Source organism: Canis lupus, chromosome 23 (genome assembly GCF_003254725.2).
Source record: "Canis lupus dingo isolate Sandy chromosome 23, ASM325472v2, whole genome shotgun sequence".
NCBI lineage: Eukaryota > Metazoa > Chordata > Mammalia > Carnivora > Canidae > Canis > Canis lupus.
Genome location: NC_064265.1, coordinates 28,635,079 through 28,657,717, shown reverse-complemented (window position 1 = coordinate 28,657,717; position 22,639 = coordinate 28,635,079). Strand labels below are relative to the sequence as shown.

At 41.6% G+C, this 22,639-nt stretch overlaps 1 protein-coding gene across 3 annotated transcripts in view; it reads left to right on the top strand.

Moving 5' to 3' along the window:
- CPNE4 (copine 4) overlaps positions 1–20,577 on the top strand; it is a 670,646-nt gene extending 650,069 nt beyond the window's left edge. For all 3 annotated transcript variants that reach the window (XM_025448963.3, XM_025448965.3, XM_049099801.1), the window contains 5 exons: positions 2,339–2,393; positions 5,619–5,670; positions 6,801–6,934; positions 12,633–12,869; positions 18,818–20,577. In XM_025448963.3, coding sequence (XP_025304748.1) covers positions 2,339–2,393; positions 5,619–5,670; positions 6,801–6,934; positions 12,633–12,869; positions 18,818–18,952 — 613 coding nt within the window. In that variant the 3' untranslated portion in view covers positions 18,953–20,577. The remainder of the gene's footprint in view (positions 1–2,338; positions 2,394–5,618; positions 5,671–6,800; positions 6,935–12,632; positions 12,870–18,817) is intronic.
- The last annotated feature ends 2,062 nt before the right edge of the window (positions 20,578–22,639 follow it).

Genomic DNA, 22,639 nt, shown 5'->3' with positions numbered 1-22,639 from the left:
TAATGAATGTTTAAATCCATTGTGCTTAGGCTTAAAATTTTTTCTTTGGTATGTTTGTTAGTTAGAGACTTTGTGGTGGCTAACTTCAGAGAATTGATGTCCTCCTGGGTCATTAATTATTCTTCTTGTAGGTGAGGCATTTTCCCTACCTCCTTGCTCTTGAAACTCAATTACATAACAGTGCATCATGCTCAGCAAACTTCAAATCCCCAAGGGTGGCTTAGAAGGTATAAAAAGAATATCATTAAGGCTGGAACATTGGTTTGGTGATTAGAAAGGGATGGAATATTAGATCTCACCCTTCCTAAACTCATCAAAGAAAAAAAAATAAAAGGTGTGGAGACTCAGGTTTCTGTTTTGACTTCTGAGACATCTCCGGGTTGGAAGAACCAGGACCCATTCGCCACCCTGGAAAGTTTTCTTCCAGACTTACCCCAAAAGTACCTCTGAACTCTCCCTCACAGATTCCTATCCATACCTGCTCCCCTTGTCTTGGTTAAGGAGAAATTATTGAGGCAATGTATTTCAGTATTTCCAAGGACCGGAAGTATTTTTTCTCAGAGCTGTGGCTAATCCTTTATAAGCTGTTGTGTTTTTCTATTTACCAGTATTAATACCTTTTCTACTATATGCCAGATGCAATGTACCACAAAGCTCGTATCTACACAACAGTGAGGAAAAGAGAGAGCTGGTGGTTTTCTGGCAAACTTGACTAATTTTAAAGAATGTTTGCTTCCTTGTATCTCCTAACCCTTACCCCAAATCTGCTCAGCTTGGCTGCATTTTGGTGAAGTTTTATCAAAGCCTTCATTGGCTACTAAAGACCTCTAAATCTGATGGTGATGAGTAAAAATCTGGTTTTTGTACTTTGACTTCTCTGTCAGCCTTGAGGGGGTCCCCTTTTGTTGACAGAGCCATTCAGGGACCGTGAGACCTAATCTGAATTTCCTTTTTTCTTTGGCTAACTCTGCAAAGAACAGAGAAATGTAGGGATTGTTCCAAGAATAAATCTCAGCTGTATTTTTAATGGGAGAGAAAATAAAAGGAAGATGGCATGAGAAGGATATGCCTCTGCCAAGAGCAAAATTCCAGAGCCCCATTGAAACAAAATTTGCCTAAGGAGAGTCTTATTTATAGTTTGACCAAGGGACCCCATTACTGCAAGTTCTAGAAGGAAGTCACATTTAATGCTATATACAATCATTAAACCATAATGGGACAGCATAAAAGACATGGCCTTTAGAATCACACAATCCTCCCTGGTAAACACCTTAGGCCATTTTCTTAGACTTCTCAAGATTCAGTTTATTCACCTATAAGCAGGAATAATAAGTAAGTGGAACTTCAAGAATTGCATGAGAATCAAATAAAAATGTACATTGCCTACCATCATACCCAGCACATTATATGTGCAATTAAGGTTAATTCTTCTCTCCATCATCTCACCTATAGTATAGTAAGGAATTAATATAACATACATGAATGAGTAAATTAAGAGAATTTCAATATGCATAAGATAAACCAAGCCATGATTCAAATCATGAGTTATCCAGTCATTAAATATTTATTGTGCACACACTCTATGGCAAGTATTATGCTGAAGAGAGGGGCAAGGGACAGTTTGAGACAGAAAGGCAGTGGAGATGTAAAGATATTAATGCCAAAAGAAACAGCATCCTTTTGCATTCAGGTGACAAAAAAAAAATGTAAACAATGTATCATTGTTTGTATGAGTTAAAGTAATGGACACAATGAGTCCTGTAGAAGGAACCAAGCTCTGACAGTTAGCTAGCCTTACAAGCTTCCCACTGATTTTTTAATATCTCTTTGGATTTAGACTTGTCTGGATTTGAACCCTGGCTCTAACTAGCAGCCTGATCTTGGATAAATCACTTTACCTCCCAAGGCATTTCCCCACCCTGGGAAATGGGAATAATGATATCTCTCTACAAAGATTTTAAAGGATAATATATATCAAAACCCTAACAGTCAACCACTGGAGTTATGTAACTCATGATCACTTTTCAAGAAAATTGGCATAGGAGAGTTGAGGCAATCCTGGGCCATTTTATTCCATAGTAACAAATCTAGCAAAAAGTTATGGGAAGACATTGCAGACTAATGACTGTAATGAACTTTGGGGATTCCTTCTTGATTTTAATTACCCGTGCTACTGCTGCTATCCCTTTTTACTATAGATAATCAAGAAGCATGAGTCAGCATTTGACATAGTAACGTCCTAGTGAGGTAATGAAGGTTCATGTTTTTCTTCCTCATTAGATGAACAAATGAAGCAACTTCTTTTTTTTTTTTTTTTTTTTTTTTTTTTTTTTTACAGTGACAAGATGTTCCCAGCCTTTGGGTTTGGTGCCAGGATACCCCCAGAGTACACGGTGAGTGAGCAGATCCTTTGCTGTAGCCAAAGAATAACTTGCACTTTTCTCACAGGAGTTCACTTTTGGCCCTTGATAAAACTATGTAAGTAGAGCCCCAAAACTCAGAAATGGTCTTCAGAACTAGTGAGATTAGCTCACTGGAGCCTATATTTTGATAAAACTCAATCTCCTGGTATTCTGGATAGGTCTTCTCAGAGGTCCAAATGAAGGGTCATGTTGAGCTTCTTAACAGATATGGTCAAAGACTGAGAAAACACTCAGGTAGTTGCTCTCCACTGGCTCAGAACCTATCTATTCAGATATCCCCCAGATAAAAGTCCTACCAACAATGCCAACTGTGAAAGTCTGTGACAATAATGTCTACAGATGCCCCTCATTCCAAGTCTCTGAGCAACAGGCCTGTGTGAGGGAGAGACACAGAGAAGTCCTGAAAGTTCCAATGATAACCACTGTGGCTTCAAGTATTGGGAAGCTGAAAGGTTTCTGTGAAAACACTGGAGTCCTATTTGATAGTCATTTCTCACAAACAAGGAAGGCAAAGATTGTGAAGAGAGATTTGCACTGCAGTGGAGCTGAGGCATTGTGCTGTGGTATACCAGATGCTCCTGTGGGACACTCTCCCCAGAGAACTCTGCTCCCACAAGTAGAAGGGCCTTGGAGAGACAGAAAAGTCCCTGCCCCAGCTTTACCAATTCCTCTGAGGTACAAGCTAAGTGGAAGCAATACTGCTCAGTCATCAGTTTCCCTTTTACTGATTGAGTCACAGGGCAGGAGAAAAATGCTGACATTTTCTCCCACACCAGAGCTGCCAGACCAAGCACTTTTCCCTTTTGTGTACTTTTTTGAAAGAAAAGAATCCATACCCCTGTTACTGCTGGAAGAGCAGTGGATGGAGTGGTGTGTCTCTCTGACCTGTCCTCTTTCTTGTTTGCCTTATATCCCACACTATCTTCCCTGCTAGCCATGGCTACAAAATTATAGAAGTATTTGTTGGAAATTGAGCACATGGGGAGGAAGAACATGGGACAGGAGTTACTGGCTGGTGACCTGTAGACATTATTCAGGCCACAAATGTATTATATTGGACACAATTTTTTAAAGAATTAAACAATTTCATATACAATGTCAGATTTCTCACCTCTCTGGAAAAACTAAAAGACCTGGCAACACTAAGATTAAAAGATGACAAATGCAAGAATTAAAACTGAGGATGCTGGCCCCTTCAGTGGGGTATCAATTCCAGAATGTGGGCAAATGGGTACCAACCTTCTTCCCAGAGCTCCTGAGCTTTGAAAATGAGATGTGCCTCAATAACCACCAATCCATGGGTTTCTTTGGTGGCTCAGTTGGTTAAGCGTCCAACTCTTGATTTCAGCTCAGTTCATGACCTCAGGGTCATGAGATAGAGCCCTGTGTCAGGCTCCACACTCAGTAGGGAATCTGCTTGAGATTCTCTCTGTGTCTCTCTCCCTTGCCCTCCCCCCCCTCCCTCTCTCTATTTCAAATAAATAAATATATTTTTAAAAAGCAAAAACAAAAAAACAATCACCTGTCCAATTATCCAGAGATGCTTGAGCATCTTTCACCACATCCCCACCAGGTAGTGTTCTGGTCTCAGCTTGGCCAGCAGGACTAAGGCCAAAGGTATGCAGTACACTTATTTCAGGCCTTTTCTCATCTGTGACACCTGCCTGGCCCCCCTTTTGGAGTAACTCATCCTTTTTGCTGTTTCCTGAAGTCCTCATGCTCATTTGATCCCTTGGCTCCACACTGCCTGTCAGCTAACTTATTCTTCCTGCTGTCTTAAAGAGCATCCCTCTCACTTCCTCATCGCTGCTCTCAAAAAGTCATGCAAATGCCCCTTTTCCATGCCTAATTTCCCCTCTGCCCTGACAGGCACCAATGGTCTCAGTCTGTCAGATACATCCAGCAAGTTTATCACAATTGACTTCTTTAGGATAAAATCTGAGTTTGCCTTGAAACTGAGCCACAAGCACTAATGTCTTAGCTTGCACTCTCTGGGGGATAGACTTTGAAAGAAAGATTTGGTTGCAAGTTGTTTATTTGAGAGGTGGAAGAAACCTCAACAGAGGGTGGAAGAATGGAGGGGGGAGGTCAACATAGGGTGTGCTAAGAAGCCAGTTACCACTGTGGGCAGCTAGAGCTTAATTCTTCTGGGGGCCCCAGGGAGACAATGTAGGGCATGCACAGACCCTAAGGGGTAAGAGAGCTGGGGTATTGATACACCATGTCCTGTCATCCCTTGAGTGATTAAGGGCTGCTCCCCAAAAACATTAGTTTCTCAACATTTTCAGCTAGGCAGCCAAAGCAGGCTCCGGAGGCCTGAGAAGGTAAGATGGTTGGAAGTCAGCTGACTTGCCTGGATGTGCTCAGGACAAGGAAATGTGGGATAGGGCACCAACACTAAGAAAAGAGGCATCTTTTAACACGATGACCTATCTTCTAGCCCCCAAAAGAGTCAGGGCATGGAAATCACCTTTGAAATGGAAATCTCTGTATAATTTCAAAAGATCCAATAAAAATGTCCAGATGCCAGAACATCCCTCCTGTTTATCAGGTTTTAGAAACAAAAAAGGAAACAATACCTTTTTCGGACTTATGCATAGGTCCTGCCAGGTAAGGGAATTTGTGTTGGAAAAGTAAAAGTATTGCTTTATTACTTTTCCAAGAGTAGAGTCTATTTTAACTGTGTATATGTGAAAATCCTCCTGCCCTATATTTCTGCATATCATGTTAGAATGATTCTTAAATGTCAACAGCTTAGCTGGAGACTTCATAACCATCACCATGTTGGGCAGACAGCTTGCGTTATTGAGCTATCATTGTTTTTATCACTGGGTCCAAATAGAGCTCAGCCAAATCTAAGCCTCTAGGCTGTGGCCAGTTCAATCTGGAAGCTATTTGGAGTTACATTTTTCAGAAATCTTTTCTTCGATTTCTTTTTTATTTGCCTTATTCTCCTCTCCTGCCAGCATTTATCTGATTCTGGAAAGTCTTCCTGTCACCTCAACACCACAGGGAGCTTAGAATTCACCCTCCATCTCAGATTGATTGTGTAAAGGCTTAAAATGGTTCCTGCTGCTTAACACATAATGAATGTAATGGGCATTTGTTTGCAAACTCTAAACCCCAGTGCCTCCTTACTGGATTAAAGTTGTAATTCTCCTTTCTTCCTTTTTTAAAATTTTAATTGGTGTCTAGGTCTCTCACGACTTTGCAATCAACTTTAATGAAGACAACCCAGAATGTGCAGGTAAATCACACATAAAAGAAAGCTGAGGTCTCACAGCCCTTCTGTGTTTACCTTTCCTATTTTAGTCTCTCTGCTCCGATGCAGTGTGTCAGTTATCCACAGTCATCTGTCCACAGCAGAGAAGTAGGCTCCCTCGTTCCAAATAAACTGTGCTACTCCAAAGACAATGAAAAGCCAATAACAGAGAAAAAAAAATAGTTATAAAAGACAGAATGCAGAAGAGATCTTGAGCTTACACCAAGAGTATTGATGCCAATTCTGGATTTCTCTGGCCAAAAAAAAAAACAAAACAAAAACAGGGGGGAGAAATTTACCCCATGGGCAGTGATTAGCTACCCTTCTTTCTGCTTTCCAAGTTTTCATTAGGTATTTTTTTTTCAAAACTTCCTCTCCGTGAAAGAATAAGGAGAAGGGGAAACATGGAAATCATTTGATACTATCAACGTGCTGACAAAGGATATGACCTCAGTGACTTCAAACAAGTACCTTTATGGTTTTGTGCCAGAAAGAGCCTTCTCAAAGGCTTTGGTCAGTGTTGCATTATTTCCAGCCAAAAATTCCTCAGCATATTACATTAAATAATGATGATGAAACCATGTACACATGACTCCTAGGGGTGGCCCAGGATGGTGTATACTAGAGGAGAGTCAGTCGGTGGTATGAAAACTAGAGAAACAGTAAAGCTGACTTGCCTAGTGGCTAACAGTTCAGCCCCTAGATAGAGCCAGACAAGACCTGGTCTTAAATCCTAAGACTACAACTCACTTGCTGTGTGACCTAAGGCAGATCATTTAACCTCCCTGAGCTTCAGTTTTCTCACATATAAAAGAGGTATAACATCTATTTCATTGTGCTATGAGGATCTAATGAAATCGTATGTGTGAAGTAGAACATTAGGGAAAAGTTTGTGGAAATGGTTGCTTGACTTGAGCTTTGAAAGAGAATGACTTCGGCAGGAGGATAGGCAACACCACCATGGATGTGGTGTTTTCTTTTTTACCTCATGGATATAAATGTGATGTTGATAAGGATGACTAGGGGCAATTAAACGCTTTATTTCTCTGTGTGTTTGATTACACATGTATTTGAGAGGACTACTGAACTTCTGATCTTTGCCAATTTCACCTCAGGAATTCAAGGAGTTGTGGAAGCCTATCAGAGCTGCCTTCCTAAACTCCAGCTTTACGGTCCTACCAACATCGCCCCCATCATTCAGAAGGTTGCCAAGTCAGCATCAGAGGAGACTAACACCAAGGAGGCATCGGTAAGGAGAGGGCTGGTCCTCCTGCTAATGGGCATTTACCTGGATATTGGCCATCGCATCCATCCCACTCTGGCAACAAATCCAAACATTCTCTACCTGTGTGAGTTTGGACAAATGCCTTAACCTTCCCCTATCCTCAATCTCCTTTTCTGAAAAATAGAGATAATCATACCCATCTCTGCTGGGTTATTGTGAGGCTTAGAGGTGACACATCTCAAATGTCTGCAACATTACCTGAACTGAACACAGGAGACACTCAACAGTGGAAGCTACTATAGTCACCAGAGTACGGGTCATTAGCCACCTCATGATCCTGGGGGTGGGGTGGGGGTGGGGGACATCCAAAAATCTTCTTCCCCATATACCCATACTACCCATACTACAGATCAAAGAAAAGCAAAACAGAAGTAAAACAATGGATAAATCTGACCCTGGTAGTCAAATGCAACAGCACAAAATATCATGGCAAATATTTGTTTCACATTCTATTCATGGCTTTCTTAAGAAAATTGCAAATCAAGGTAACAAGGCCAAACAGAATTTGGTTTCTTCTCCTAAAATTTTAGAGTTCAGTATATTACCATAATAACTTTTCTTTTTTTTTTTTCATAATAACTTTTCTATATATCATTTTTGATGATACCAATATACTTCTTTTCTAGCTTTCTTAATTTTTTTTTTCAGATTTAGTAGAATGTTGCTGATGTCTGAAATTTTCTCTAATTTTATCCTGGGTTCCAAGATACTGCATTTGCATGAAGAAGATATCATATACTGCTGACATGAACTCATCCAAGCTATTTGCACTGTACCCAGGTTCTCAGCCTTCCTCATATTAGAATAGCTGGATGACCATGCTCATATCTGATGTTAACCTCTTGTGTACTGGAACACATCTCCTCTCAATTATCCAAGGACATTGACCCAGCAGTTATGTTCCTCCTCTCTCCTTATCATCTATTTCCCCTTTCTACTGAAGGCTCATTCCCATTAGCAAATAAAACAGACTCATTCCCATTAGCAAATAAAACAGACTATATCTATTTGAGTTAAAATCTCTCCCTTGACACTACTTTACCCTTTAGCTACCGTCCCTTACTTTACTCTCCTTCAAAGCAAAAGGAGAGTCTATCTCACTGTCTCCATCCACCCATGCCAGTCAGACTTTCCTCCTCAACATTCATCTGAAAATTATACTTCTAACAGTCAATGGCACCTCCATCTTGCCAAACATACAGAGGCCATGGAGCAAATTTGAATTCTCACTGATGCAAGATTTAAGTATAAGGGTTGGACAGGATCAGTATTTCATTTTATTCTTTTTTTTATAAATTTATTTTTATTGGTGTTCAATTTGCCAACATATAGAATAACACCCAGTGCTCATCCCATCAGGTGTCCCCCTCAGTGCCCGTCACCCAGTCACCCCCACCCCCCGCCCACCTCCCCTTCCACCACCCCTAGTTCATTTCCCAGAGTTAGGAGTCTCTCATGTTCTGTCTCCCTTTCTGATATTTTCCACTCATTTTTTCTCCTTTCCCCATTATTCCCTTTCAGTATTTTTTATATTCCCCAAATGAATGAGACCATATAATGTTTGTCCTTCTCCAATTGACTTATTTCACTCAGCATAATACCCTCCAGTTCCATCCACGTCGAAGCAAATGGTGGGTATTTGTCATTTCTAATGGCTGAGTAATATCATTTTATTCTTTTTTCTTTTTTTTTTTTTTACTTTTTTTCATCACTGGAACTTCAAATTCAAACTCTTCAAATGATAATTGTTCAGAAACCCAACATATAAAATAGATTTTAAGAAAATAGATTATTCTTGCTAAATCTGGACTAAGGGATGAAATTCAAATTTGTCTGTTCTCCTTTACCTCCTTATCCCCAAGAACATCTAAGGTATCCCCAGGGCTCCCCAGAGCCCAGTTTGAAAACGTAATGATCCCAGCTCCTCTGGAATACTGAGATCTACAAGAATAAAAAGAGAACATGACTGACATTGGTCAGGATTTGGGCCTGATATAAGCCAGCATGAGTTTTTGACCATGACTCACTCTCCCAAGGTCAGATGGGTCTGCTCTGAAAGCACAGATAATGAATCAGTGGAGGAAGCATCTAATCCATATAGCCCCAAATAATTTATCCTATAGGCCAAAAACACTGATGTTTTTTCCCAGAGATTTTCCCTGTTCTTTGAAGAGTGCATGGTCCAGGGGCCCTTGTTATCACTGATTGCTAAGGGTTCTAACCTTGAACCTCTTTGGCAAGTTGTGCAGGGAGTCCATGGCTGTCAGACTTTCTTCTCAATTTTATGGAACTCTTACACAAATTGAAAAAAAAAAAAATCCCCTCCTTACAAAGTTCGTTCAAGTTCATTCAGAGACTATGATATTTCATCTGTGAACATTTTCTAGCCTGACTTTGGAAGAAACTACTGCTTGCTTTATTGGAAATTTCCATCAGGATTTTGATCCAGCAGTCTTCAGCCTATTACCTTTAGCTAGATTGAACCTTGAAGGATCAGATTCTCGAATCCTGACAATCTTTTCAGATCAGAGGTTCTGGACCTTTTTTGTTCCCTGAACACCATTAACAGCTGGAGAAGCCCAAGGACCCTTCCTCAGAAATGCTTTTGAGTACACAAAATAAACTATATATTAAAATAAACCAAATATATTGAAATGCATTCAGCAAAATTTTTTAAGTGTGGCTAAGAAGCATGATAAATATAGTAATAAAATGCTTCTTTTATTAACATTAAATTATGAGAACCAATAACTAGTCTAATAATTCTGTAAATTCTAAGTAGTGTTGATATAAATGATATAGTAAGATATTTGCAGTTGCTGTAATATGACAGGAAAATATTCTGTGATTTCTTTTGGTGACTAAGTCATGAGTACAGTTAAAATTAATTCTATTTGTTGGTTATAATTGAAAAAATTATAAATTTCGGTTGGTGAAACTAAAATGTAATTTATCCGAAGTTCACAAACTGTCTTTCAGCAGTCCACAGGCCCAGGTTAAGAATCCCTGCTCTAAGGTCCCAAGGCTTGCTCAGATACATGTTCTAACATGCATCTCTTGATCTCAGGGTTGTAAATTCGGGATTGTATAATTCTACCCCATGTTGGGTGTAGAGATTACTTAAAAATAAAATCTTTAAAAAATAAAATAAAATCCCTGCTCTATATAAAAAGTCAACAAACTGCATTCTGCAGTGTATTTCAATGACTTACAAGCGAAGAATGGCTTTTACATTTTTAAATGGTTGAAAAAAATCAAAAGAAGAATAACTTCATGGCACAGGGAAATTATATGACATTCAAACTTTGGTATCCATCAATAAAGTTTTATCAGAACATCACCATGCCTGTTCATATTAAATATTGAATATGGCTATATGGCTATTCTCACACTATACTAGCAGGGTTAGGTTGTTGGACAGAGATCACTGTGGCCTGCAAAGGCTAAGATACTAATTATTGTCCTTTTACAGAAAATATTTTCCAAACCCTGTCTCTAGACCATTTCAACTCTAAAACTTCTTGATGTGGTAAGGTGGCTATCAGATGTTTTTGTTCCTGGAGGCATTGAGCAGGTAGGGGGGTCCAACCTCTGGTCCACAAAGATCAGATCAAATGGGAGTTGGGGGATGTGGAGAAAGAAGGAGGAGGACACAAAAGTGTGACTCACACAAAGGCCCATCTGCTTTTGAGTCAGAAACAGTCTCCCTCCAAGTGTGGCATCCACCTGGCCTTCCAGGGCACAACTTAGGGAGTTGATTTATGATTTGGTGTATTCTCTACTCCTTCCCTCTGTCCCAACCATCAAGTTGCCTCCTACTGCCCCTAGCTGCACCATCAGGTCATCCTACTAAAACCTTCCTCCAAACTCCCAGGCCACCTTTTTTCTGACTATGTAAGACTCTAAGAGCATGGGTATGGATACAAATGTACAACTCAAATGCATTTGAAAATTGGTTGGTCACCTAGAACTAGGGGTGGGTAGTTAATTAATGGACATGGAACAGAATTAGTCTTTATATTAAATACATGGAAAACATTTAGAACATGTGACCATCTTCATCATAGTGTGAATTGCTGTTCAGTGCCTCCAGTTGCACTTTTGACATGTTATTTTGTTTAAAATATTTTTTCAGATTTACAGAGAGAAGCGGGAACCTTTAACAATCTATGCACAACCTTTTAAGTATGATTCTCAGAACCAGGTGTTTTCATAATGTGGCTATTCTATCCAGCCTCTCTTCTTTGAAGAATGGCAACTTGGAATGACTTACTAATCCTACGTTTACTCCCTGCAGATGTTGGGCATCTTGCAAAAATTACATTAGATTGACATGAGTTAGCATCCCAGTACCCTGCTTCCCCCCCATCTCACAGCAGATGCTATTATGACGCCACTCACAACTAACAATAGTGATGACTTCTGATGGCCTGCCTTTTCCAGACTCCATAGCAAGTCCTAAGCCCTCCCTGTGCTGATGAATACAGAATATATTATCCAGTCTTGTTCTCAGATGTGCCACCTGCCAACCTACCCAGGTGGAAGGAGGCCAGCCAGGCTGCAGGCAGGGAGCTGGGACTTGGAGCAAGAAGCCACAGGAGCTCAGCACCCACAAGCGCACTCAAACTAGACCATGGTGCATGACCTTCAGGGGAAGAGGCAGCAACCCACACCTTCTGCTAGCAAAGCTTTAGACTAGTGCTGTCCACCAGAAATGTTACGGAGTTGTATATGCAATTTTAAATTCTCTAATAGCCCCATTTTTAAAAGTTAAAAGAATCAAGGGAATTAATTTTAATCATATGTTTTTATCTAACCCAATACAACCAAAATATCCTCATTTTAATATGTGTTCCATATAAAAAGTTATTAATAAAATATTTTACATTCTTTCTTTTGTACTCAGTCTTCAAAACCCATGTGTATTTTATACTGACATCAACTTAAGCTGGATACTAAATTATCACTGCAAATACTTGATCTAGATTGTAGATCTAGAATACTTGTAGATCTAGAATCACTGCAAATACTTGATAGATTAATAGTTGAGAAACTAGATTCACATACCTGAGTTGTTCCAAACGTACTTAAAAGGTTTCCAATAACCAAATCAAGTCTTCATTTTGAAGGTTGAATTTGAATTCATTAAAATGAAATAAAACTAAAATCTTATTACTCTAGCCACTTTTCAAGGGCTCAGTAGTCATGTGGAGCTAGTGGCTATTGTATTGGGCAGTACAGCTACAGGCTCTGAAAAATCCCCCAGCTGAAGAGGGTGGGTTAAACAGTCTAGTTCCACTCCTCAGGAGGTGAAGGGGTGTAGACCCAGAGGAGGTAAGGAGTTCTCCCAGGAGCTCAGAGAGTGGAGGCTTCGAGGCCGGCCCCTCCTGCCTCCCCTCCGCTGCTCTGTCCACCACACTGTACTGTGTAACTGCCATTAAGGTGATTCTTAGAATTAACCCACAATTATTATCCCTGCATCGAAGCTCCATTCATTGTCACCTCCAGTCTTTAGGGCCGTCAACACAGGACTCATTAAAAGTCTGTCAGCACTGTCACCGTGGTCAGTATGCACAGAAGCCAGCCCGGTGCATAACTGGTACTGTCCTTGTCTCCCCCACCCCTCGGTCCCCGTGCTCACCTGGTCTCCGGTCAATGGCAGCAATACTTCATCCTGCTGATCCTCACCGACGGTGTCATCACGGACATGGCTGACACCAGGGAGGCCATTGTCCACGCCTCCCACCTCCCCATGTCGGTCATCATCGTCGGGGTGGGCAACGCTGACTTCAGTGACATGCAGATGCTGGACGGTGACGATGGCATTCTGAGGTCACCGAAGGGAGAGCCTGTTCTTCGAGACATCGTCCAGTTCGTGCCCTTCAGGAACTTCAAACACGTACGCATATCTCTGGGGCTTCCCGTGGGAGAGCAGAGCCCAAGCGAGCACCTCCCACACTTCCCACCAATGTCTGGGGGGAAGCAATGCCAGCCATCCGTGCCCAGGCCGGGCCATCTCACACTCAGGATATGTAGAGAGCTTCACTCTTTGGAACAAGATGCATAATTCCAGCAATGGCTGAGGAGTCATGCTAACTGTGGCAGCCAGCATTTCACTGGCACTGCCCTCATCCATATAATTTAGGCTTTCTGGTGTATGCAGGGCTGCCATGTACAGTTAGGCAGGTTGCTCCCTGCTTAAGGGTGCCCGGCTGAAGTGACAAAGAGAAGCTGAAATTCAGCCCAGGTTCTCCTTGTCAAGCCATGTGCCCCAGGAGAAGCCTGTGTTTGCCTTGGAAAAGTCTATTTTTGAAATGATAGAAACCTAAATCCTCTACAAGTATACACTAAGCAGCATCAAAGATTTCTTTACCTTATTAATGAGGGAACCAGAAAGATGGCAAAGCTGCTTCAAAGGAGGATAATAAAATAGTTGCTGATGGTCAGTGGGAGGGAATACTAGACCAGGTTTCCTAAGGCAGATTTGAAACTGGTTAATGACCCAAAGGGTAAAAAACCTTCTTCATCATCATCTTTAGATTACCTTCTCTACAGGGCAGAAATCTTACTAGTTTTCTGCAAGTTAACATTTAGCTTTACACTCTTGGATTTCCACCAGTAACAAAGAGTAGGTCAAGCAGTGTGACAGTCCCAAGATGACCCTAAAGTAGGCCCATCAGACAATGCTCTAGCGTGACATCGAGAAATTGCTCCGTACCAATTTTTCAGCATTTCCAAATTTGGGGTAATTACCAACTGCAGAGAAGAAGAGGCACCTTTAAAATATAACCAAACCCTGTACCTGGAAGGGCTGCAGTTGCCCCAAGTGACGCTTTCTTCTCTGATTCACACACAAAGTCTCCTTCTGTGCTGGTCATGGCCCTGAGGAACCCTTCAGAGCCTCCCCCAGCAGTATCTGTGACTCACGTAGGTTGTCACAGACAGTTGTCTGTGTTCTTTTGTTCTGTGACCCTTGTGGAAGCCACTCCAGGGCAGAGCATCCCTGCCCCCTGCTATCCATTGAGGCCTTGCCCTCTGCTGTGTGTATGGTGCCAGTGATACTGCTCCCAGGGCTTGGAGCTACCCCAGCAGGAGGGAATCTCGAAAATCCTCAGTGCCCTGCAAATACCCTGCAGTCCCCTTGGGAATGACAGGAGTCCCCTCCTTTTCATGCTACAGAGACCCCTCTGTCACCTGGACCGTTAATGCAGTGAAATCTGTGTCCCTACACCTGCAGGATCCCTTCTACAAGTGTCTTTAGCTTCCTGTCCAGTTCAGGCCTGAAGTCAGTTATTAGAGGCAGGGTGAGGAAGGAATAGGCACTGTGCCATCCACTTTGAGCTTTCCCTCCTGACATTTTCTGGAAAAGCCTTTCTCCTCAAGCCAAAAGCCCTCATTCAGATGCATTGCTTTCACTCTCCTAGCCATTTTACCAGGTATGTCCAGAAACATCTGAATCCCAATTTGGGCTCACACTGGGACCCCAGCTACACTGGGTAAGGCAAGTATAGGAGTGAAAGGATGGATGGATCATTATTTATTATCGACACGTCCCAGTGCCAGTGTCAGAGCCTTTGGCATATACTTCTCATAAACTGCTGTTTGCCACCTTTTGGGGACAGGCTTTAAAGCAAACATTCAGATAAATAGTGAGCCCAGCAGCCTCCAGTGAACCCTACATCTCTTGGCCTGCTGGGACCACTTAGTGAGATCCTTGAACACGCCAGGGCTCCCCACACAATAAGGTATTGCTCATAACTGTACTGCCACACAGTTGCAATTCTCTTTTTAAGGAGGACTGTGTGTAATTAGAATCATTAGAGAAGCCTAAAATCAATCCCTGGCTATAGTGTTGAGCGGAAAGGGAGTTCCAAGCCCCCAACAAGCACATGGGCAATAGCGTGGGTGAGGGCTAGCTGTGCTACCACAGCCCCCCTTCAGTTTGCCTGAGGAGGGTATTTCCAAATGAAACCACTTACTAAATAAAAAAGGCTCACCAAGCCCTCAGGTGTTCTGCATGTAGACAGCAAGAAGTGGTATCTACTGCCTGGACGAATGTGCTAGAACAGGCTCAATTTGCTGCACTGTGATCATCAATGAAGCTACTTACTTGCATACTGCCCAAGGTGGGGAGAGGGGGTGGCTTTTCCAGATTTTCATTTCCTGCCCCATTTTGTCAGCCAGACTGAAAAAGTCACATTACTGCCCACCACCCATAACTTTGTGCGAGTGAAGAGGGGTCAAAGAGCTCATCCCCTAGGAGAGTCACGCACTTCCCCAAACCACCCTCTTCCTGTCCCTGCATACATACACACCTGCAAACACACACACATCTGTGTGCTACAGCAGTGCCACAGAGCCATGCAAGTTCCTGCCTCTCTCCCAGCCGCATCCTGTTCACCTGCTGTGGGTACGGCACATGCTAGACTGGGACCACAGTGAAATGATAAAACCACGGGTCCAGGCCTCAAGGAATTTACTGGAGTATCACACGTTTGGAACATAGGTGGCAGCAGGAAACTGCCATGCTAAGCAACCTGCGGGTGGTTGAAAGGGGTTCAAATGTTACACTGTAGGACTTCATAGCAGAGAGGAACAGCCCTGAGGAAAGCCTCATAGCTTGAGCTGGTAAGAGGAAGGACAAATCCATAGTGGGCAGGGAATTGAAGGGGCCTCAGAAACAAGGAAGCGCGCTAACCAGGTCAAAGGAGTGGGGTACTGCTCATACGTGTCTGCTGCATGGTCTCCAGCTGCTTTGTGGGTTACAAAGACAACACCAGAAGCAAATCATGCCCCTTATCTTCATGGATTTCAGATTAGAGCTTGAAAACCATATCATTATCCGAACGTATCTACTCTGAATTCATACACAGTAAACGAAATGGAAGGTAAGCTGACATCATTTCATACGAGCGAGTAACCCATGAATTGCCTCCCTTTACATGATAACTCAGATCTTGGAAGGGGGCAGGGCACAGACTCTGAGCTGTGTGGCTCCAGGCAAGTTAATTAACCTCACTGTGCCACAGACTTTCGTCTGTAAAATGAGGCAGATGACACACACATTTGGAAGAATAAAGGTGGTCTTATAGAAAGTTTAGCACAGCACCTGGTCCTTGTAGGGGGTTAATAAACACAGCTGCCTTCACATTTTTGGCCCTTTCCCAACCAGATAATGCCCCCAAAGCTCTAATTGCTCACCAGAGCCACCAACCCAGATAATGCAAAGGAATTGGGAGAGTCATTTAGAAGGACTGTATGTATGTGCCATCTACATACAGCAACAAATAGCTACATGTGGCTATTTAAATTAAATAAAATTTAAAGTTCAGTTTTTCAGTCACTCCAGCCACCTTTCAAGGGCTGGATAATCACACGTGTCTCGTGACTACCACATTGGACATGGCAGATGTAGGAGATTTCCATTATTATACCAAGTTCTATTTGACAGCACTGTTCAGGGTTATCTTTGGCTTCACCTAAGAACCAATCCATCTTACAGTGGATTGCACAAGTGGTTCTTTACCAGGGACAACTTTGGCAATGTCTGGAGACATTTATGATGGTGGCAGCTTTGGATGCTATTTGCGTGTAGTGGGTAGAGGCCAGGAGTGCTGGTAATCATCCTACAATGCACAGGACAGTTCCCCACCCAAAGAATTATCAGGCCCAAAATGGAAATAGAGCCAAAAGTGAGAAACCCTAGGTTGTATAAATACAAATATGTTGTTCTTATGCAACTAGAAGTTAGGGACTGGCAGCTGCCCACATCTTTTTTTCAGAGATTTGATGGTATCAGCACTTGGTGATTTTCTTTGCTATTCACTCAAGATGATAAAACAATTTCCATAGCTCCAAGAATTACATTCTAGTTCAAGGAAGAAATGAAGAGGAAAGGGAGACATGTCTGTCCCCTCTAACCATGAAAGAAAAGCTTTCCAAGAAACAATCCTTATGTTTCAAAGATGAAATTGGGTCATATTGGGGTGCCTGGCTGGCCCAGTTGGCAGAGAATGTGACTCTTGATCTCAGGGTCAGGAGTTCAAGCCCCATGTTGGGCATGGGACTTATTTAAAATTAAAAATTTAAAAAGAAACAAAGAAATTGGGTCATATGGCCATCCCTAGATGCATGAGAGGCTGGGAAATTAAGTATTTGACTTTCTAGCCTTTATGTGAACTGTGGCCAGAGAAAACGATAGGAATGACTTTCATAGCTACCCCAGTGTACATGTGGACCATGCTCTAACACACAACCCTGAATAGACATTTATAAACTAAAAGAGCATTCATGGATGCCAAGTGCCTAACATGTCATGACATCTTCAAAATGTGAGAGGTAACTTTAGAAAAACTCCTTGACGTGTTTTCAGATTGTCTTTAAGATACATGTCTCTCTTTTGAGCCTCCTAGAAACTGTGTAAGATAAACTCAATCCCTATCCTTTGCTATTTTGTCTCTAGGAACATTGGGGCTTAGCCAAGTTTAATGGCTGAGTGGCAAGCCACATAAAGAAAGAAAGAGCAAGAAACCAGGTCATTCGACATTGAGTCTAGCCCTTTCTTTTCTTTGCTAAGGAATCTCAGACACTCATTAACTGGTTCCTTGGTTTCAAGTTTTCAACTTCAATAATAGCTAATAATGAGGCTCCGGCAATTTTACTCGCCCAGGGATTGGAAAGTTAGTACCAAATCCCAGAGCCAGAAGTCAGATCCAGCTCTATATGACTCCAGAGTCCATGCAGAAAACCAACCTCCACCTTCCTCTACCCCAAATCATACAGTGAGATCATAATGCTGATAGGATAAAGACTACATTAATTAGTGGTATTAAAGACCCTCTATCACCTAACCTCAAGCTTATTTTCCAACTGGAATACTCCAACAATCCTGCATCCCCAACACACACACACACACACACACACACACACACACTTCCTTCAGCCCCATCAGATTACTCACTGTGCTGAGAATGATCAAATGCCATTCCCCTTGGAAGCCTGCTGTGATTTTCTCTAAAATGATGCCATCTTTTCATTTTCTGTGTTCTGGTCCCAGGGTGTTTGTGACTCTAGAGCAGTGCTTCTCAAATCTCAGTATGCATAGGAATCATGCCAGGGTATCAAGGTAAAATGCAGATTATGCTTCAGTGGCTCTAGAAGGGGTCTAACATTTACATTTCTATTAAGCTCCCATGCGAAGTGATACTGCTGGTCTGTAGCATGTACTGTGTTCAATCAATCTCACAGTGAAGTTCATCTTGGCCACACTAGGCTCCCCTCCTTAATGGCAAGAACCACAAACTCATAAACCCTTAGCACAGTGCTTGGAATTGAATCCAAATTGGGAACAAAACTTAAAGAAAATTCATTCTGCCCTCCAACTTTCACCCGTCCTCAGATGTGAGTAGTTTATTTTAATTTTTTAAATTTTTATTTATTTATGATAGTCACAGAGAGAGAGAGAGAGAGAGGCAGAGACACAGGCAGAGGGAGAAGCAGGCTCCATGCACCAGGAGCCTGACGTGGGATTCGATCCCGGATCTCCAGGATCGCGCCCTGGGCCAAAGGCAGGCGCTAAACCGCTGCGCCACCCAGGGATCCCAGATGTGAGTAGTTTATATTCTGAGACAGACATTGAAAAATATAATTATGAAATTAAAAGTTCGCTTTCCAACAATCTGACAACTCTTGCTTAGAGTAGATGCTCAACAAATATCGAATGACTAAATGAATGAATGAGAGAGAGAGGCTGGGTGCTCAGAGCAAGATTGCAGTCTTTTAGGCTGACTCTGGATCAGATTCCTGTGGCCAGGTGCCAAAGTCACGGTGATTTCTTCTTCCCTGCAGGCATCTCCAGCTGCCCTGGCAAAGAGCGTGTTGGCTGAAGTCCCAAATCAAGTCGTGGACTATTACAATGGCAAAGGGATTAAGCCAAAATGTTCATCAGAAATGTATGAGTCTTCCCGGACACTGGCACCATGAACTCCACATACTTTTACAGAGTTCTGAAATACTATACCTGCTAATATTTAATACTTCTACTACTCCTGTACTTAAAAAGACACACACACATACATATTTAAAAAATAGCACGTTTTGGTGATTTTTAACTAACTGACAATTTTTTTTGCATGTGTAGCCCTGAGGCCTGGATCTGTTAAGCTCTTGTACTGTTAAAGACTTTTTACAAAGAAACATGGATAATTATAACTTACTCTTTACATTACAGCATGTCGCCTTGAAATAAAATGTTATCTGTATCCGTTTTTTATACAGGTTTGTTGAAATTTTGCTAAATTTCTTATTATCTTTACACTGTAAAGCATTTTGACACATTTATTGAACGTTGATAGCCAAAACATAATTTGGTTTTATCTGCTACAGGATGAGAGACTTTTCAAAATGGCAGATGCATGGACTGTATTTTGCATGTTTAAAATAAAAAAAAAAAAACCCACACTGTTTTTGCAATTGTTATCTATAATCCCTCCCTGCTAAGAATGGTCTCTTTATTGAAGAAGAGGTTTATCCACCTAGACATAGTCTTCTAGAAGTGGGTCTGGGGCACCTAGCCCAGTACCTCTCAGACTTTACTGTGCACACAAATTACCTGGACATCTTGTTAAAAATCTGGACTGTGGTGCAACAGGTATGCATGGGCCTGAGATTCCGCATCTCTAATTAGGTCTCAGGTGATGCCATTGCAGTCCACATCTAAGAGTCCTGAGGTTCTAGACTCCAGGGTACCACCCCAGAGACCATCTGACACAGGGAAGCACCTAGTCTGCTTGAGAAGGGCACTTCTCCCCTGCCAATAGCACAAAAGTCCCGCCAGTCTCCGAGGTGGGAATAGAAAGTAGTGAAACTGATTCCAGAAGCTGCATACCCCAAATCAGTATCACTGCTTTATAGTCACACCTCTTCCTTAAACAGACTAGGGAGTGTTCCTCCTGGCCAGCCTCTGTTCTCTTAAAGGAGGCATCACAGAACCCTAGTGGAATGGTCCCACTTTTATGTCAATCCCTAGGAATGACCTCAAAGAGTCTTTGGTGGGATCGCAACAACAGAAACTTGTCAGTGGCAAATGGCCATGCAGTATGGTTCCCCAGAAACCTGGTCCACCAAGTTGATCTTTAAGCTTAGCGTGGGGCTTCCTATTGCCTCTTTGTATCACTCCTGAGAGCAAATTCTATCAGCAGAAATGCCTAGAATCATTGTTTTGCATGGAGGTGTTTTATTTTGATATGAACTGGCCAGTCTTAAACCAGAAGAATGAATGTTTCGCTTTTATAGTGTTCTCACAGAGAAATGGACAAGTGTTTTGCAAGTATAAAAGGCATTAGGAGGAATTTATTTTTAGAGACATAGGGAAGTAAATCACAAGGCAAAATAGATCTGTTTGTTGTTTGTTGTGGGAGGAAGTATTAATAAGCAAATCAAATGCCTTGTATGGTTTCCAGTGTTATAATTATAGATCCTAACCTTGCAAATACATGTCAGCCAAATGCACAACATTTTGGGAATGATGGTAAAAAAAATGTATGACCAAAATAAATCATAAATATTTAAACTGTATTGTTTTATTAATAAATTGGGTACTTACAGAACTTTTTTTTTGAGAGTTATAGTCTTGTTTCTCTTTTCAAGGCAATTCACTAATAGTGATTTCTTTCATGTAGACAACATGACCTCGGATTAGGACTAGCTCTTTCACAGTCCCCTAGAAACAAAAGGATATTGTTTTTAACGAACAAGGGATTAAAATATTTAGACCCTCTTGTACAGAATTACCTGATGGTGGTTTCTAATCCCAAACCAAGACACCTGTTTCCAAGTCAATGTGCCTGGAACATAGTAAGCACTCAATAGGTATTTAAAAAATAAAGAGATGGCTAATTAAGTGAATTAATTAATGAGTAGAGTGGTTAATGTCCCTCATGATTGATTTCAAATCTATTGTAGATTTAACAGGTGAATTAAGTGTATGGTTGCCAATCAAAATGATGCACTATGTCATTCCCCAAATATTTGTTGGGATCTATTACTTTCACGTCAGGATCCCTGGGATCTGTGAGATAGGGTGACAGACAGAGTCCAATTTGCCTGGCCAGAACCTTATGGCAGATTACTTAACTTTTCATACCCAGACTGAAGCCCAGCTCAAAGAATAACAGAAATAGTAGCTAATAATTATTGAGGGCTTATTGGTGCCAGGTACTGTTCCAAGTTCTTGCTATATACCATCTCATTTAATTTCCCAATGGCCCTATGAGGTAGATAATATTATTAGTCTCATTTTGCAGATGAGAAAACTGAGACATAGAGAGGTTAGTTAACTGACCCAAGGTCACACAGCTATCAAAAGCCATAGCGAGAATTTGAACACCCTGGCTCCTGAGCCCATTTCCTAATCCCAATTTCAGCTGCCCTCCTGACACGATACCCATCTACTTGCCATAGTAAACAGTAAACAATTAGGCCATTTGAGAGAATGAGGCTTAAAACATGACCTTTGCCTCCATTTCAGAAATTTCTCTCTCACCTGGTGATCTCAGCTTTTTGATGTGGGCTCTTGGCCTGTTGTGACTTAACACCCCCCCGGGGGCAGGGAAAGAGCCCCGGAATTCAACCATTTCTTCCCAACTTCCTGCCATGAAGGTAGGAGGTCAGACATTACAAACACAATGCTCCCAGGAGCTGAGTGAGCCATATGAGCGACTGAGGAGGACTAGGTTTCAACAAGGGACATAAGGAGTAGAGTGGAGTGAGGATGGAGAGAAACCAGAAAGCATGTGTCCCAAAGAAGGTCCAGTTCTGGGGGCCCTGCAAGAGTGTGGGCCCAATGCAGTCAGCCCATGAGTTTCTCAAGAGAATTGGGAAATGTGGTATTTCACATAAAACCTACCAATTTGTAAATATGGTAAATTCGTTCAGAGTTCAACAATTGTTTTAAATATCACAAGGGCCAAAGAAAAAATACCTCTGAGCTTAAATTGGCTTAGAGGGCAAATATGGAACCACTGAGTTATATCTATGTGTGGTCTGCCCTCCACGGAGCCTCAGTAGATAACATACAGTCCAAAATTCTTGGGGATCACAAAGAGATTTTATTTCTGTGGTTTATATCTACCGATATTTGCTGTATTCAAAATTGAAGCTGAAAATATTTATTAATTCGTTTACCTAACAATAACAAACCCATTGCACACCAACATAAATATAATATTTTTACTTTAAAAAACTACATTTCAAAATAAAATTAAATTAAAAACTATATTTCTGGGGTGCCTGCTGGCTCAGTCAGAAGAGCATGAAACTCTTGATCTCAGGTTCGTGAGTTTGAGTCTCACGTTGGGTGTAGAGATTACAAATGAATGAATGAATGAATTTTCAAAACCAAAAATAACGAGGCAAGCAGCATTATAAAAGCCAGCTGGATTCTCATATCTCCTTCTGCATTGATCCTGTTGTGTAATGATGTTTTGGTTGAAGTACAATGAAGAGAATCTAGCCTTGTATGGTAAGGGGAAGAGTATTTTCAGCCTTCTCAGACAATTGTGCTAATTCTTTCCACTGCACCAAATCTCGACAAGTTTCTTAGAGGTTAGTTGCAATGTGGAATACAAAATCATATCAGTAAACCCTTCTTGGCATTTTTCAATGTGCTTT